Source organism: Cnephaeus nilssonii (assembly GCF_951640355.1).
Source record: "Cnephaeus nilssonii genome assembly, chromosome: 16".
Lineage (NCBI taxonomy): Eukaryota > Metazoa > Chordata > Mammalia > Chiroptera > Vespertilionidae > Cnephaeus > Cnephaeus nilssonii.
The window spans coordinates 46,838,972-46,856,451 of NC_137087.1; the positions used below are offsets into that span (position 1 = coordinate 46,838,972).

At 40.9% G+C, this 17,480-nt stretch overlaps 1 protein-coding gene across 1 annotated transcript in view; it reads right to left on the reverse strand.

Moving 5' to 3' along the window:
- The window catches only part of CFAP43 (cilia and flagella associated protein 43), a gene marked incomplete at its 3' end in the record, with an annotated part of 88,472 nt that overhangs the window by 66,925 nt on the left and 4,067 nt on the right, over nt 1–17,480 (reverse strand). Inside the window, exons 3-6 of the mRNA XM_079794031.1 lie at nt 14,531–14,627; nt 11,599–11,766; nt 10,151–10,301; nt 2,966–3,125 (exon numbers count right to left, since the gene is read on the reverse strand). Of these exons, the coding sequence (XP_079650157.1) occupies nt 2,966–3,125; nt 10,151–10,301; nt 11,599–11,766; nt 14,531–14,627 (576 nt within the window). The remainder of the gene's footprint in view (nt 1–2,965; nt 3,126–10,150; nt 10,302–11,598; nt 11,767–14,530; nt 14,628–17,480) is intronic.

Genomic DNA, 17,480 nt, shown 5'->3' on the forward strand with positions numbered 1-17,480 from the left:
CCTCCGCTTGGGTCGCCAGGGAGCATGGCTGGCCTGCAAACCACCACAGGCCCCTCGCCCAGGCCGCCCCACGCCCCAAGGGAACTCCCACCCTGATCCGGGACACCCTTCAGGGCAAACCAGCTGGCCCCCACCCATGCACCAGGCCTCTATCCTATCTAATAAAAGAGTAATATGCAGATTGACCATGACTCCAACACATAAGATCAAGATAGCTGCCCCCATGTGGTCAAAGATCCTGCCCCCATGTGGACACAAGATGGCCACCACAAGATAGCCAGCAAGGGAGGGCATTTGGGAGGGACCAGGCCTACAAGAGAGGGCAGTTGGGGGCAATCAAGCCTGCAGGGGAGAGCAGTTAGGGGTGACAAGGCCAGCAGAGGAGGGAAGTTGGGGGCAAACAGGCTGGCAGGGGAGCAGTTAGACAGCAATCAGGCTGGCAGGGCAGTGGTTAGGGGGTGATCAGGCTGGCAGGCAGGTGAGCAGTTGGGAGCCAGCAGTCCTGGATTGTGAGAGGGATCCCAGATTGGAGAGGGTGGAAGCTGGAGGCTGGGCTGAGGGACACCCCTCCCCCTGTGCACAAATTTCGTGCACTGGGCCTCTAGTTAAGTATAAACATCTTAGCCTTATGTTCAAGGTCAGATATGGTATATCAGATGACCCACTACCTCTGTGTAAAACTTGATGCTCCAGACAAACTGGACCACTTCTTGTGTCTCCACTACTCCAGGTTTTTGTCTACATAGATACCATTGCCAAAAAGTCCACCTACCCTTTTCTCTGCCTGTGAACCCATCCTTCAAGGGCCATTTCAAGTGCTGCTTTCAAAATAACTTACCTTGGCCTGTTTCCCTGCTCTGAATCCCCACAGCACTTGGTGAAGTTCTCCCTTAGTGAAATCATCCTCATCTACCAGACTGTAATTAACTGACTACTTGTCTTATTCTCTTTACTAAAATAGAAATCACTTGAAAGTAGAGATTATAAGATTATATATTTGCCATCTCTGTCAACTCTGAAGCACCTTGCATAGTATCTTACACATTATAGAGGTTAGATAAATATCTATTTTGAAAGCATTATATTATCCCATGGAAAGTATTAGAAATAGTATACAGGAAGAAAGTATACAATGTACAACTACCATGATTAAGTTCTAAATTGGGTATAACATATTACAAGTGTTTTAGGAGTTTGGAAATGAAAAACCTTTTTTTATAATTGAATTTACAAACACATACAGGTGCTAATTTACTCTGTAGAAATCTCTGGGATTAACTTTTGGAGCCAAAGGATGTTTAAAACACAGTTCCTAACTTCAAAGAGTTGATGACTAGTGGGAAAGACATGCACATGGAACATTGTAATAGCTCACGATGAGGCTCTAAGAAAGCAGTGAATCTGAAGGAAACCCAGACAGGGGCACCTAATTATGCCTGAAGGTTGGGGTGAGGACAGGGAGAGCTCCACAGAGGACAATTTCACCAGGTAGACAAGGAGGAGAAAGACATACTAGACAAGGGTAATGGCAAATAGCAGAAGGCAGAATTTGGGGAGAGCAGAGGAATAATGAGAACTTCTAAAAGTGTCAAGTGGAAATAGGTGATATTGGAAATATAGGCCACAAAAGAGGTTTGCTTTTCAAAGAGCTGTGGGATGGCATTGTGGCTGCGATATTAGAGAGCCAACCAAGCTCGGAGGCCACAGGTGAGAGTAAAAGGAAGAAAGAGGGTCTAGGATAGGAAAGTCAAATCTAATAGTCTCAGTTTTATCAATGACGTGAGTGTCAGAGAGTGGGAGAGGGCGTAGCTGAGGGTCACTGCAGTTGGGGGAAACTTGCTGTAGGAGGTGACGTTTGAGCTGGGAATTGGAGGGTTCAGAGAGTAAAGTGGGAAGGGAATGAGTAGGAGGCATGTCTGCGAAATGATGGGAAGAACTGACTGTTTAGACAGAAGACTTGTACTGGGGAGTAGTGGGAACTAATACTAATGGGGCAGGTAAGATGAGATTGGAGAGAGCGTGAAAGCAAGGTGGAGCAATCCTTGAATTACATGTTAAAAAACAGTCTTTAAGAAAAGCAGTTTGGCAGGGATGAGCTGCCTGGTTTGAGTCAGTTGTTGATTAAAGTCAATTAAGTCAGTCCTAAGGTTGTTGCAAAAATCAAGGTGTGAAATAATAAGAGCAAAAGGAATGGAGAGTGCAATGGACACGTTTGCACTCTACATTCCTTTTGCTCTTATTATTTTATCCCATGGAAAGTATTAGAGAAGCTTGCCCTGGAAAGGTTCCCTTTTCAAAGCGCCTATACCTAGCTACTTCTGTGACCCAGGCCCAAGTCTGGACTGAGCTGACAGGACCAGGAATGGACACCCGATCTAAAGAGAGTAGATCAGGTTCTCTTAGAAATTCTAACCACTTAACAAAGGTAATTTTCAAGATGGTAGTTGAACTAAGCAGACTATTATGGAGAAAGGGTTGAGAGGGTAAAGGTCAGAAAAGAACACATTAGCTTATTAAGCAGAATAGGCATATTATGGAAAAGGATATAGCAAAGTAGCTAACAACCTGGACTCTGAAGTCTTATAGCCTGGGTTTAGGTTTCAGCTCTACAGTTTACTAGTTATGTGAGTTCAGGCATATTTGCTAACCTCTCAATGCCTCCATTTCCTCATCTATATCACGGAGATTAAAATGTATCTCCCTTGTAAAACTGTTCTGAGGATTACATGAATCTGCATTATAGAGTGATAGCAGAATGACTAGAACATGTAACATTTAAGAAACAGTAGCTAGCTAGAAGTTATAGGACTTGGTAACGTAACTAACTACAGGATAAAGGAGGAGAAGGAGTCAAAGATGACTCCAAGAAAGAGAAAAATAGGAAAAAACACACATTCATCTTTAAGTGCAAAAACCATCACCAATGGCTACGCTTCTGGGAATACGAAGCAAAGCAGTTTCTCACCCATTGGTGATATGTCTTCTATCTTCTCAAGCACAGTCACCTTCAGGTTTTCTCCATTAATCACTAAAAGATGACCCTCTTCACTGCCAACGTACAGCTCACTCTGTGGAGTCCAGCAGTGCATAGTTGGGTGAAGCAAAGGATAGAGATCATCTTTGGGCTTCGAAGAAAGATTAGAAACCTTGTGTTAAAACAACAATTATGGCCTAAGAGGCAGAGAAATACCCATCAAATCAATTTCCAAGAGGGAAAAAATGAATATGTACATTCACACCTCCACTGGCCCCACCACTTGCCAAGAGTGAACTCAACTTCCCTTTCTTTCTCTACTTCTCTACATTTTAATTCACTAGGTAATAAAAAGGCATTCTTGTCACCTTCATTTTTCTAGTGGCACTCAAGAGATCTAGTGTCACAGATTTTCGTGCGTTTTGAGTAATAACTTATACACTGTTCCTTGGTAGACTTTTTTGTATCTTGAATCTAAGAGAGTCATGGTCTAACTACAATCACCATTTCTGAGGAAGACTTTCGTCAACTTTTCCTGGAGTGGCTATGGAGAGGTCTCCCTAGATCCTCTGGTTAGTTAGCTTTCATGAGGAATGAAAAGAGTACTCCTTGTCTGATTCTGGTGGCCTCTCAAATGCGGTTCATGAAACATCCTGTGACTTTGCACGGAAAACTCAAAGAAAAATGCACAAAATCTATAAGATGTACCTAGAAAAAAAGCTGGCTTTGGAGACTAAAAATAATATGGGCCAAGGATCTAAGGCAAATTTTTCCTATAAAGGACTACGTAGCGAATATTTTAAGCTTTGTGGACCACATAGTTTTCTGTCACATACACCCCCAGTCCTTTTTTTTTTTTTTTTTTTTTTTTTAGCAACCCTTAAAAAAGTGTAAAAGACATTCTTAGGTTGGGGCCATACGAAAGCACATTACAGTCTGTTGGTTGCTGTCTTAACTAGTAATACCACAGTATTATGCCTCCTGCAGTGTTAAACGCTTGTGTCCAGCAGAGCAGAGGCCACTCCCCCTTTCTGTAAGGGCAGAGCAGGTCTCATTGTAAGCCTGGGACCACCTGCTCTCTTCCTGGAGGTCAAGGTAGTTGTAACAGCTATTTTGGGCATGTCTCTCCCTCCGCCCCAGATTGATTTAAGATTGTGAACTCAGGACAAAATAATATGGCACTCCCTTCTTTTTATTTAAACCAGTCAAATATATGGAGCTTACATTTGTTTGTTTGTTTATTTAATTTGTATTGGGAACATAATGTTAAGTACTATCTGAGCTCTTGGTTATGCTATACTATTTTTAGAATTGCATTAGCTACAACATAATGTCTTTGTTTTCTTGAGGCGTCCGTACACCCATTGGAACAGAAAACATTAATATGCCACTAGCCAAATTATCAGAACTGCTAAATTCCTTGGATGTTACATGCTTATTTCATCCACTTATTCATTCATCTAACAAATATTTATTGGATACTTATTATATTCCAGGCTCTATTCTAGGCACAGGAATGTAGCAGTGAACAAAACATACAATAATTCCTGCCTCCTCATACATCCTGGTGAGGGGAAATAGAGTAAAAATAAGTTAAGGAGATAAATATATAGAATGTTATGTGTTGAACAGTACTTAGAGAAAAATAAAGCAGGGTAAATTGGAATTGGTTCTACAGTTGGGGAATACTTCAAACCATATCGACAGTGATTTTTCTACTCAATATTTTCCAATGTATGCAAGTCACCTTCCTAATACTCAGTTAATTTAATAAAATATTATATACCACTCTTTTAATTTAGTAAAGGTTTGTCGTTTCAAGGTAAAGTACATGTGACACTATTAAAGTAACTATATCTAGTAGATTCTCAACTTATATGTTTGTTGCATAATTGGACAAAGGCATTATGCCAAGTTCTAAGGAATTCTTCTTCTCAATAGGATAATCAACTATTAAAAGAACTAGTATCAACAAATATCAGAATTAGAAAACTGGGCAGGGTATAGTAGAGGGGTGTGTTTAAATATCACAGGTGTATCTATGAGAAAGCAATTGGTTCTTCTTGGTGGACTGAGAGAAGTGTAGAGAGAGAGAATTATCATTTGGGATGGACCTTGAAACATGACTAAGGTAGAAACCACATATAGGAACAATCATCATAATAATTTTGAAAAGGATAGACTGACTTTGATTATATAATTGGTCTTTTTCATGTCCTCATACCCTTAGATTGTTAGAAAATAAAACTTGAATAACAATTTGGCCAACCGGTAGGCCAAACAAAGGGACAAAACCACCCTGGATTAAACTGCTACTAATTAATGACATTTTTTGTGGTGTCTGAGATTTGACTAATTGAAAAGAATTACTCACTGAATCCCATAATGTAATCACCATTATTTAAAAGTTTATTGGGTTGCCGAAACCGGTTTGGCTCAATGGATACATCGTCGGCCTGCGGACTCAAGGGTCCCAGGTTCGATTCCGGTCAAGGGCATGTACCTTGGTTGCGGGCACATCCCCAGTAGGGGGTGTGCAAGAGGCAGCTGATCGATGTTTCTCTCTCATCGATGTTTCTAATTCTCTATCCCTCTCTCTTCCTTTCTGTAAAAAATCAATAAAATATATATATTTTAAAAAGTTTATTGGGTTGACTTAATGACATATAACCTTAGACTATAAATCACAAAAAGACAGACTCTTCCTGGTATTGCAATGGGCCTAAAATCTTAAGAACACATATGTCTGGTTCTCACAACACCAGTGAGTCTGTGCATATGCAACAAAAGGTGAGGACTGAAACTGAATTTTCTGGCCTTGGCATGTTAAACTAATATTATATGTGGCTTTTCTTACTTGAAGATAATCCTGGGCTTGTCTTCCTAATACTTCCTTTCATCAATAAATATGTTCTGTGCCACATAAAAATAAATGTGATATTATATGGATTATGTGAGTAGAAACAATTTTTAATTCTGAAAATTTTGAGAATTGTAAAAGAAAAGGTGCTGATAGTATTTTAAAATATTTGTTGATAACACCAACTCCTTGTGTAGTCTTCTGGAATCATAACTCAAACATTTTGGTCACTTGAAGACCAAACATGAAAATTTTGAGTCCAAGTTAATACTGTTTCAGAAAACGTAACACCTGAATCTGTTTCAGAAAACTTGAGTTTATAAAAGAGATTCCTATTTAGCACCTTTTTAAAAAAGGTAGATGGAAAAAGGAAAGTGGATACTTGCGATTAAACTGACTATTTTGGATCCAATTTCTAGCCAGATAACATCTGCTTTTGATTTCCACCATGCTACTCCTAGGCACCTTTCTAATGCCCTAAATAAGTTGTGTAATGTGACACAGGCCTATTTAAGGGCCTATAATGTGCTTAAGACTCTTATGTAGATCAAGTCATCACTGTATCTTTGCCATTGGTACCCAGGTCACAAGAAATGCCATTCAAAGGAAGGAATAGAATCAAGACATTTGAGATCTATTTTATGCTTTCACTCACTGATTAGAAATTAATGTTTTAGCCATTTTGCTTTATCTATAAAATGAAGAAACATTGAAAAAGTTAATTTCTTAATTAAATACAAAGTATATGGCTTTATTAATATTCCCTGTATGATTTAGAGATGTCAAACTTAAACATTAAATTTCTGTCTTCAGAAAAAGGTTAAAATGCACTGAGTACAAAAGTCCTAGGAAATAAAGATGTCTCTTTAATTTTTTAAAATGGTAACTCCACTTTTAAATATTTAAGGAAGGCATTCCCATAGCATTTTTCAAATGACAAGGACAATTGCCTGAATTTTAAATGTTGTATGTAGTGTTAATCTTGTTGGTGCAAAATATGAAAGACTGAGGGCTCCTGCAGAAAAACAAAAAAAGAAAATATTTGAGAGAGTTGAATATTTGGAGTCCTGGGTATCAAATACTAAACATATCAACATTTTTTTTTAAGTTGTAAACCCTGATGGCTGATTTATTTGTGTTTACTTTGCTGCCCCACTGTGGCTGAGTGTGGTTGTATTTCCAAGGCTAAGATCTGTGCTATTAAAAGGAATTAGTCACTCTCAGTAATGTAAATGAGTGAATAATTGCCGTTCTTTAGAAAAAACACAAAGAGCATACAACGCTTTCTCTTGCTTGTCAGAAATTTTTAAATAAACTACCACATTGAATTATTTTTAACATCCATAGCTTAATTCTCTGCAGTGGTAAAACATTTGGGAACCTCTCTTTTATCCTTGACCTGGAGCTTTAACGCAAGCATTAGCATAATGTAGACCAGAGAGGCTTAGTTTCAAGCTCCTTACCTTCACCTCAAAGACCCTGCCTGTGCTACTCTGCTCCCTGCCTCCCTCCTGAACATCACCTGCACCTCACTCCCCCTCGTGCAAGGGGCTCAGCCCTTGCAGCTGCAGGGGCTACCTTGGCCCTCGCAGCCTCGGCTTCATCTGGAAGGTCGTCCAGAAGTACGTCCAGAAGTTTGTTCGGCTGTCCAGTCTAATTAGCATGTTACGCTTTTATTATTATAGATGCTCCAGCTACTAGTACATTGTCTTTTCTCTGCTCTCCAGACATAATCAATTCTTTTCTTCCCCTAGGACCTTTGTCCATATAGTTCCCTCTTCCTAAACACTCTACCCTGCTTGTAGCATGAGTAATGCCTCCTGGTCCTTAAAGTCTCAGTTTAACTGTCATCTCCCCAAAGGCCTCCCTTGACCAGCATATGTTAATCTTGTCCTCACCTCCATTCTCCATTTTTCCCAAAATAATTAGCACATTTTTCAGTGATTTAATGTCTCTCTTTACTTTTGGTGTTGTTACTCTGTCTTCCTGATAAAATGTAAGCTCCAAGCGGCAGGGATTATTATGCCTGGTTGGTCATCATGTGACCCCATTGCCTAAAACAGTTCCTGCTACATAAGAGGAGCTTGATAAATTTGTTGAATGAATGAATGAGTGTGCAACTGCTGACAAACTCCCTTTTGAAACTTTCTTCCACTGTTTTCCACAGTCTTGCTCTTTCCTGGATTTGCTCCTATTCTGTGGCTTTTCCTTCTCAGACTCACCTTCCTCCTTCCAAATTTTGGCAGTCAGCTTCCTCTCTGGCTCTCTTCCCTGACACCCTCTGTCTCCTTCTTATCACATCCCACCCCTCAGTGCTTCTACTCTGTGAGAATGACTCTGACATCTTACGTCTGCAGCCCTGACTTCTCCCTAACAGTAAGTCACTTTGCTGACTTCTGCCTGGCATCTCTAGCTAGAGTCATTCCCAGCACCCCAAGTTGGTACGTCCAAAATTGAAATCACATCTGGACTCCCAGTGTCAGTTAGCTGTGCCATTATCTTCACCCAGTCTTCATGTCTCATGGGATGATCATCCTACCTTATAATAGAGAAACATGCAAATTGACCGCACCTCCGCTACGCCCACAGCCAATCAGAGCGAACAAGATGGCGGTTAATTTGCATATGCGGGCGCTGAGCGGCCTGGGTCCAGGAAACATCCTCCAGACCCAGGCTGCTCCTAGCCTGTAGGCCCGTGCTTAGGTCCTGAGCGGCAGGGGTCCCAGAACGCCCCCTGGCCACTCAGAGCCTATGGGTGTAGGCGTCAAGCAACCTGGTGGTAGAGCCTATGGGTGTAGGCGCCAAGCAACCCCAGCGGCTTGCAAAGGCTCCTGCCCAAAGCGGCGGTTTGGGGCCACGCCCCCAGCCAGGCGCCCAGGACTGGGGGCTGCCGCTGGCCTCTGGGGTGTGCTGAGACCCTGGCGGCCACTGCTGTGTGCTGCCCGGGGTCCCTGCAAGTCCCGAGCCTGAGACCCATGGTCAGGCTGGCTGCTGGCCTCCCCAAGCCACTTGCAAAGGCTCCTGCACAAAGCGGCGGTTTGGGGCCACGCCCCCAGCCAGGCGCCCAGGACCAGGGGCAGCTGCTGGCCTCCTGGGTTTGCCAAGACCCTGGCGACCACCGCTGCATGCTGCCCAGGGTCCCTGCAAGCCTTGAGCCTGGGGCCCATGGTGGGGCTGGCTGCTGGCCTTGGGGCGTTTGGAGATGGGGATGTTCCCGCCCCGCCCCAGAGGCTTTCCAAGCTCCAGAACCAAGTGGCAGATTGTGTCCATGCCCCAAGCCTAGCGCCCTCCACAGGGGGATGGCTGCTGGCCTCTGGGGTGTGCGGAGACCCCGGCAGCCACCACCGGGTGGCAGGGACACGCCCCTAGCCCAGTGGACACAACCCAGGGGCTGCATGAGCTGCAGAGGATACACCTTTTTAAAAAAAAATTTTATTGATTTTTTTTTTTTTTTTTTTTTACAGAGAAGAGGGGAGAGGGATAGACAGTCAGAAATATCAATGAGAGAGAAACATCCATTAGCTGCCTCCTGCACACTCCCCACTGGGGATATGCCTCCAACGAAGGTACATGCCCTTAACAGGAATCAAACCTGGGACCCTTCAGTCTGCAGGCCCACGGTCTATCCACTGAGCCAAACCATTTTGAGAGTAAATACCTTTTCTGACCACTCATTGGCTAAGCTCCCTGTAGGCCACCAATTGCAGTGTTCTTGGTAATTTGGGTTATAAGAATCCAAGAAGGTAATCTAGGGTTTTTCCACCACACTCTTGAAGGAAAAAATGAAGGTCCCTTGAGGGGTCCCAGATTGGAGAGACTGCAGGCTGGGCTGAGGGACAACACCCCCCCGCTACCCACCCTCCCCACCGTGCACGAATTTCGTGCACCGGGCCTCTAGTCCTATATAATAAAAGGCTAATAAGCAAATAGACCAAACGGCAGAATGACCAGTTGCTATGACGTGCACTGATCACCAGGGGGCAGATGCTCAATGCAGGAACTTCCCCCTGGTGGTCAGTGCACTCCCACGGGGGCAGCGCTGCTCAGCCAGAAGCTGGGCTCACAGCTGGCGAGCCCAGCAGCGTGGCAGGAGCCTCTCCCACCTCCGCGGCAGCACTAAGGACCCCTCGGGGGATGTCCAACTGCTGGCGTAGGCCCAGGGGAAGCGGGCCTAAGCCAGCAGTCGGACATCCCCAAAGGGGTCCTGGACAGTGAGAGGGAGCATGCCGGGTGAGCCCCCCCCCCCCAAAGTGCATGAATGTCATGCATCAGGCCTCTAGTGTGAAGATAAATAGGAAGACATGCCAGGTCATTACCCTGAAAGTTTCAGCCTCTTCGCCTACTAGCCCGGCAATGGCTGATAGTGGGAGGACAGGTCCATAGATAAGATCCTTGGGCAACGATTCAGGGAAAATTATGTCTTTTTCATTAAAATATGACCCGTCTTCCATAGGTAATTTTACCGACCTATGGAAAAAAGAAACATCAGAATAACTTTATTTACTATATTTACATTTCTCTTAAGAAGGCAGTTTTCAAATACTGCAGTTTCAAGGATGTATATGGCCAACATCTCCTTAGTCTTTATTTGGGGGAGTATGGTCAGCTCAGGGGCATCTTGAATCTTTGAACTCTTTTCAACAAAGACACCATTATCATCAACTATCACCAGGACATGAGTCATAGAATTTCTCTCTCTCTTTTTTAATCCTCACCTGAGGATAATTGATTTTAGGAACAGAAGAATGGAGAGTGAGAGAAGCATTGATGAGAGAGAGAAACATTGATTGGTTGCCTCCCATATGCATCCCAAACCAGGGATCAAACCCACAATGTAGGTGTGTCTTGACTGGGAATTGAATTTGCAAACTTTTGGTATATGGGACAACACTCCAACCAACGGAGCCACCTGGCCAGGGCTAGAATTTCTCTTTGACCCAGTTTTATTTAAATAGGTCACTCCCATGATCCACTATATGCAACTACCCTTTTGTTTATAGATAATGTGGCTAAAGATATGATCTATATATAAAATTTCCATATCTAAAAGTTTCTTATTTTTGATATTTCAGTTGGGCATCAAAGTAATAGGAGCAAAAATTCAGAATTGTTCTTTTTATATAATAGGCATGTTTTGAAATAGTAATAGCAAATAAAATTTTGGAAAATTAAACCATGCTGTTTTTAAAAGCTCTAAGAGGACTTGTTATTTAAAAGAAATTGATTGGAAATCAAGTCATAGAGAATCTTTTTGGAATGCAAACAACCACTCCAATGTCATTATATTTGTAGAAAGATGTGATAACTTAAGATGTATGGATAAAGACATTTAATTCATCAAATTGATCCAATCAACATTACATGCATACAAAGTCCACCACTGTATCTATATAATAAAAGCCCAGCGACCTTTACGGTGGAATGACCAGAATGACTGGTTGCTTTGATGCACACTGACCACCAGGAGGCAGCCGCTCAATACAGGAGCTGCCCCCTGGTGGGCAGTGCACTCCCACAGTGGGAGCACTGCTCAGCCAGAAGCCGGACTCAGGTCTGGCGAGCGCAGTGGTGGTGGCGGGAGCCTCTCCTGCCTCTGTGGCAGTGCTAAGGAGCACTGAGCCAAGTGGTAAGGAATGAGCAGGCAGGTGGTTAGGAGTGAGGGGTCCTGAATTGCGAGAGGGTGCAGGCTGGGCTGAGGGACCCCCCTTCCCCGCACAAATTTCATGCATCAGGCCTCTAGTTGTATTACAATGAAGTCTCTCACTTTGCTTTGAGATAATGCTCCTGGTTACTTCTTTCAATGGTCCACACAGTCACTGAACTTGGACTTGACAAGCACAGCTGGCGCCAGTTCATGGGGTTAAAGGTCATCTGGCTCACATCTACACCAGGTTGTGATTTCTTGCACAAAATGACACCTAATTCCCAGTTCCTTAGAGAAAAATTGCGTTTGGTAAAAAAATAATTAATTTGAATTTCATATATTGAGAATATTTATCTAATTATATGAAAACAATTTACATAAATTATGACTTAATTTATTATATAATTTATATAATCTATGGCATTAATATCACATTCATAAAATAATTATAATTATCATTATACTGTACCTGTTAAAGAAAGCAAAATAACTATTTTAAAAAAATATTACTCATATGCAACCAAGTCTATTTCATCTTATTTAATTTGTATTTAACTCATCCAAATCTAGAAAATGGAATATAAATGTAGGTATCTAAATAAATGTAGGTATCTAAATAAGTGTAGGTACCTAAATCTCTATAGTATATACAAATACTGTATGATACTGGGTTTACTGTATACATTGACGCCAATTGATCATTTATTGAGTTTTTTCAATCACAGTACCAGTACTTTAAAATGTATTAATTGGTTTATTCACTTGAGAGGATGTCATAAATGCCTACTGTGAGCAAGGTCCTTTGCTAGATGAAATAAAAAGAAAAAAATTAATGTAAGCTATCCCCCCACATACAGGCAGCCAGCACTCCATTCAGAGTTGTGACTGTGAAACTGGAACTAATATTTATTAAGCTCGATTGGTCTTTTGGCTTCCTCTGCTTTCACCTTCTTCCATCCTCATCCCTAATGTCCTGTCCATCATGTCAACCATTCTATTGCTAGTATTGCTGCTTCCTTGATCTTTAGACTTTCTGCCTCAGATGCCTGGCAAAAAATTGTCAAGCCTGGATGGATACAACTGAAAGCCTGGGGTAGGGAGACATAGGAAGATCATAGGACTATGTGTGTCAGTGACATCATCAATTCCTGGTTACTGCATTCACTGAAGCCTCAATACAACCTTTGATCCTACTATTTCTCTGGTGAGTGCTCTCTCCTATTCTCTAAAGTGGTCGTTTTTAATGTTCTCCATTTTCCTCATAGCCCTCACACCTGGATCTCAGACTTGTAGTGTCCACAATCATGAGACAATAAACTCTGCTGTTTAAGTCACTCAGTTTGTGGTACTTGGTTAATGGCAGCCCCAGCAAACTAATACATCCATCGACAGGTGAGTAGATAAACAAACTGTGGTATACCTATACCATGAAATAGAAAGGAATAAACTATTGATACACATAGCATAAGAGTTTAAAAATAAGACAATTCAAAATAATTATGTTGCATAGAAGATGCCAGACCCCCCGAAAAAGGGTATATAATGTATGACTTTCTGTATATGAAATTCTAGAAAACACAAATGAATCCAGAGTGACAGAAGACATATCAGTGGTGGACTGGGGCCAGGGGGCAGGGCAGTGATGGGGTAAGAGTATATGTGGCAAGGGCCAATAAGGAAGGATCTGAGGGGCACAAAGAAACTTTTGGGGGTGATGGATATACTTATTATCTTGATTATGGTGATGGTTTCATGGGTTTATTCATAAATAAAAACTTATCAAATTGTACGTCTGTATATATACTTTATTATAAGTCAATTATATCTCAATAAAGCTTTTTTTTTTTAAAAAAAAAGAAACTGCAAAACCTAAAATGGCTCACTGAACCTAGATTATTACATCTATACTAGTAGCCCATTTGCAGGAAGAATCCTGCAAGTGGCCCCTGTGGCCGTGTGTGCTGCCGTTGCTACTGCCTTTGTGGCAGCCGCGCCTGCACCCGCGCGCCACTGCTGTCCGCCCTGCTCTGCCCCGCTCTGCCCCGCTCTGCCCCGCTCTGCCCTGCATGGGCTTTCCCTCTGGCAGCCACCTTGCTTTCCGCTTTTCCTCCCTCTTCCTTCTAAGTTGTCTTCAGTCTTCACTCCTCCCTCCCTCAGCGTATGCAAATTAACCGCCATCTTTGTTGGGTAATTTGCATATTCGCCCTGATTGGCTTGTGGGCGTGGCTTTGACTGGTGGGCGTGGCTTGGGTGTAGCAAAGGTGCGGTCAATTTGCATATTACTATTTTATTAGGTAGGATTATAAAAGGCCAGTGGCCATAATGCCGTAACGCCATAACGACCAAACGACCATTCACCAGGAGGTGCACTGATAGGTCCCGTGGCGGTGCGGCAGGTCTGAGTGTCACGCGATTTTGCACACTGGGCCTCTAGTTTTTATATAAGAAATACTAATATGTAAGGAGCATCCTCAATCATTCCTGGAACATTTTGCACTTTCCCTTAATTAGACTCCCCTGAAGGATTTTTTATTAAGGATGGAAGAGTGCCTGCAGTTTTGAATCTGGCCACATGGAACAACCCAGCAAAGACCAGATATATCTTATCCACAGGTAGTCCTGTACAGCAAAACAACCACTTCAAACTGAGCTCTAATATAGAGACCATCTTACTAAGTTCAACATTAGTGGGAAGCAGGCTATTTATTTGTAGAAAAGATGAAAGTTTATGTATTTATAAATGCATTCTTTTTTTGACAAAGGAAATATTATAGCACACTAATAAAAAGAGAACTAGGGTAATTAATTTAACTCTCATTTAGCTTTTGCCCTACCAAATTTCATGCCTAAAAGTAGTAACTAAAATTAAATGTCATGATTAGGACTTTTACTTCTTCTGTTTTTCGTTGTTTCAGATTTTTCATGTATCTGTCCTTTGATAAAATCCAGAAAGATTTTTATAAGTAACCTAATGTAAAAGCATTCGGTAAATTCCTTTAACTAGTCAAATTGAACTCAAATGAAAGGAATTTGGCAGGATGCTGAAACTTACCAGAGAGCCAATTCAAATTCTGGGAGAGAGGAGTAACTAGCCAGGTAGGTGCCACAATAACTGAATGAAAGTAGAGTATAGTCCAGAAGAACATTGCCTAAAATATAAAAAACATTACAGGGACTTAATTATCATATTCTGAGATTAACTACAGTCTATAGTTTATTTCCCTTTTCTAATATATTTCACATATTTCAAACACATTTAGCTTTTGGAATAAGAGATCTCCTGGCTGATTTGTAACATAATGAACAGAAAGTTAAGAGTCAAGTTAAGATCTATTTTTAAAATATATATATTAGCATAAATTAAGACTATTAAATTCACTGTCTCTAGACTTTAATGCACAGCTGAGTATCCTACACCATGTATGACCAAGTGTGATTTGAAATGATTCAAGAACCATAAAATATTCCATAAATATATCAAATATTATCATTAGAAGTTATTCAAGCAACTTTAAATACTTCAGGGAGGTGTAATAATTCTAGCTTACTTTTATATCTCCATACTTTGGGCCATATCCGTAGGCCATATCCTTAGCTTAATATTGTCCAGTTCTTAGAACTACTATATAGACATTTCTTCATATAACTAAAGATTAATTTTATATTCTTTACATTTATTTTAAACTTTTAAAGATGCATTTTTTAAAGAAATACCACTCCAAGCCCCCCCCCCCCCCCCCCCAAAAAAAAGCATGAACAAATACCCTTTGTAATTCTACTGCCAAATTTGGTATATTTCTTTTTGGTATTTTCTTATGTGTTTACTTGTAAAAATCCAGATTTTTCTTTAAATATAACTTTCCTTCTTATAGCTATAAAAATGGGCTAAATATTATACATAGTAATTCATTTTTTAAATTACGATATATAGTGTCACCCCTACTGGCTTATTGTTGTTTACCTTTTATTGAGCTTTTTATAATTAATAATTCTGTAAACATGTGAATTTTAATGTTCACATTAACCAGCCTGTTGCTACGACAGTACTCTTAACTCCTCTGCCCACAAATTTTTGACCATATTTCTGATTATTTTCTTAATAGTGAATTCTACTTCTTGAAGTGGGTTTAACTGAATCAGATAAATTTTTATTTCCCGGAAAGATTGTATCCATTTTTACTCCTACCTTCAACTAAAAGAGTGCTACCAATTTCACTGCACTCTGCCTAGCAGTTATCAGATTGAAAAAAAAAAAAAATGTGGCCCTTACCGGTTTGGCTCAGTGGATAGAGCATCGGCCTGCGGACTGAAGGGTCCCAGGTTCGATTCTGGCCAAGGGCATGTACCTTGGTTGCGGGCACATCCCCAGTAGGGGGTGTGCAGGAGGCAGGTGATTGATGTTTCTAACTCTCTATCCCTCTCTCCCTTCCTCTCTGTAAAAATCAATAAGTTTTTTTTTAAAGTGACCTTGATAAGCAGAAAAATCTCATCTTGAGATGGAACAATTTTTAATGTTTTTGTTTATTTATAGTTTCGTGGTGTAGGCAAATTCCTTTTCCATTATTCTAATGGAATATTTGTCTTTTTTCTTATTGTTTCCTAATGCTATATTTGAAAATTTCATGTATTTCCTAAATATATGAAAATATTTGATCATATTTATTCCTAATATTTCCCTCAGATTATTATTTGCCTTTTGACTTTCCATGGTATTTTATATGTTCCTAAGTTTTAAATTTGCATGTAATTATATATGTCAATCTTTCTATTTTTCCTTAGTGTGGAATGTTCTTTCTCACCCTGGAATCATTTCAATTTTCTACCATATTTTCTTCTACTTTTCAATGGGTTTGTTGTTTCTATTGAACTCTTATTTTCATCTGATACATATTTTGATGTACAATATGAGTACCTAACTTGATACTTCTGTTTAAATAGTTCTTGAAAAACAACTAGTTCCTTAATTCCATTGTTGGATAATCCATACCATTTATTTTTTGTATATGTGGGAGTGTCTTTTATCATATGCTTAGCTTTATATATTCTAGAATCTGTCCCCAGACTTCAGCTCTTTCACTGATCTGGTGATCTCTGCACCAATATCACATCCTTAATTACTGTAGCACCATAATGATTAAGGGCCCTCTGCTTTCCCATCGTTCTCTTTTAAATTATTTCCATTCTGTACTTTTCTTCCAGATGAACTTAGGAACCATTTCATTTAAGTATTCCTGTCTCTTGAAAACATAGGATTAACCTACGAATTACTTTCTGTGAAAATATCAGAAATATCTGTATAATAACCAGGCTTTCCATCCAGAAATGTCTCTATATACTTAAATATTTTAAATCAGTGATTTTTGTAGCTTTCTGTGCTGAGGGCAATCACATTTCTTATTTGAATTATTCCTAAGTATTTAAATCTTCTAATTGCATGGATGTTTATTTTGAAACCAGCATTTTATTGAGCACTTCTTTGTTGGTCTCATTATCTCCTTTCCCATAGCTATAATTTTTCTGTTTTGTGTTTTGTTGCATTGGCTAGAGCAGTGGTCGGCAAACTCATTAGTCAACTGAGCCAAATATCAACAGTACAACGATTGAAATTTCTTTTGAGAGCCAAATTTTTTAAACTTAAACTACATAGGTAGGTACATTGTTATTAACTTAACTAGAGGCCCGTTGTACGAAGATTTGTGCAATAGACCTTTCTTCACCTGGCTGCCGGCACCAGTTTTCCTCCTGCATCGGGGACCCAGGCCTTGGCTCTGGCCACCGCCTTCCACCTTCTTCCAGGGTCGGGGCTTGGACCCTGGCGCTGCCATCCGCGATGGGGACAGCGCCGCCGCCCGGGTCCCTCAGCAATGGGGGGTGGGGCAGCACGTGGGGGCCGCCATCTTTGTTGGGTTAATTTGCATATCGCCCTGATTGGCTGTGGGCGTAGCGAAGGTATGGTCAATTAGCATATTACTCTTTTATTAGGTAGGATTAGGGTACTCCTA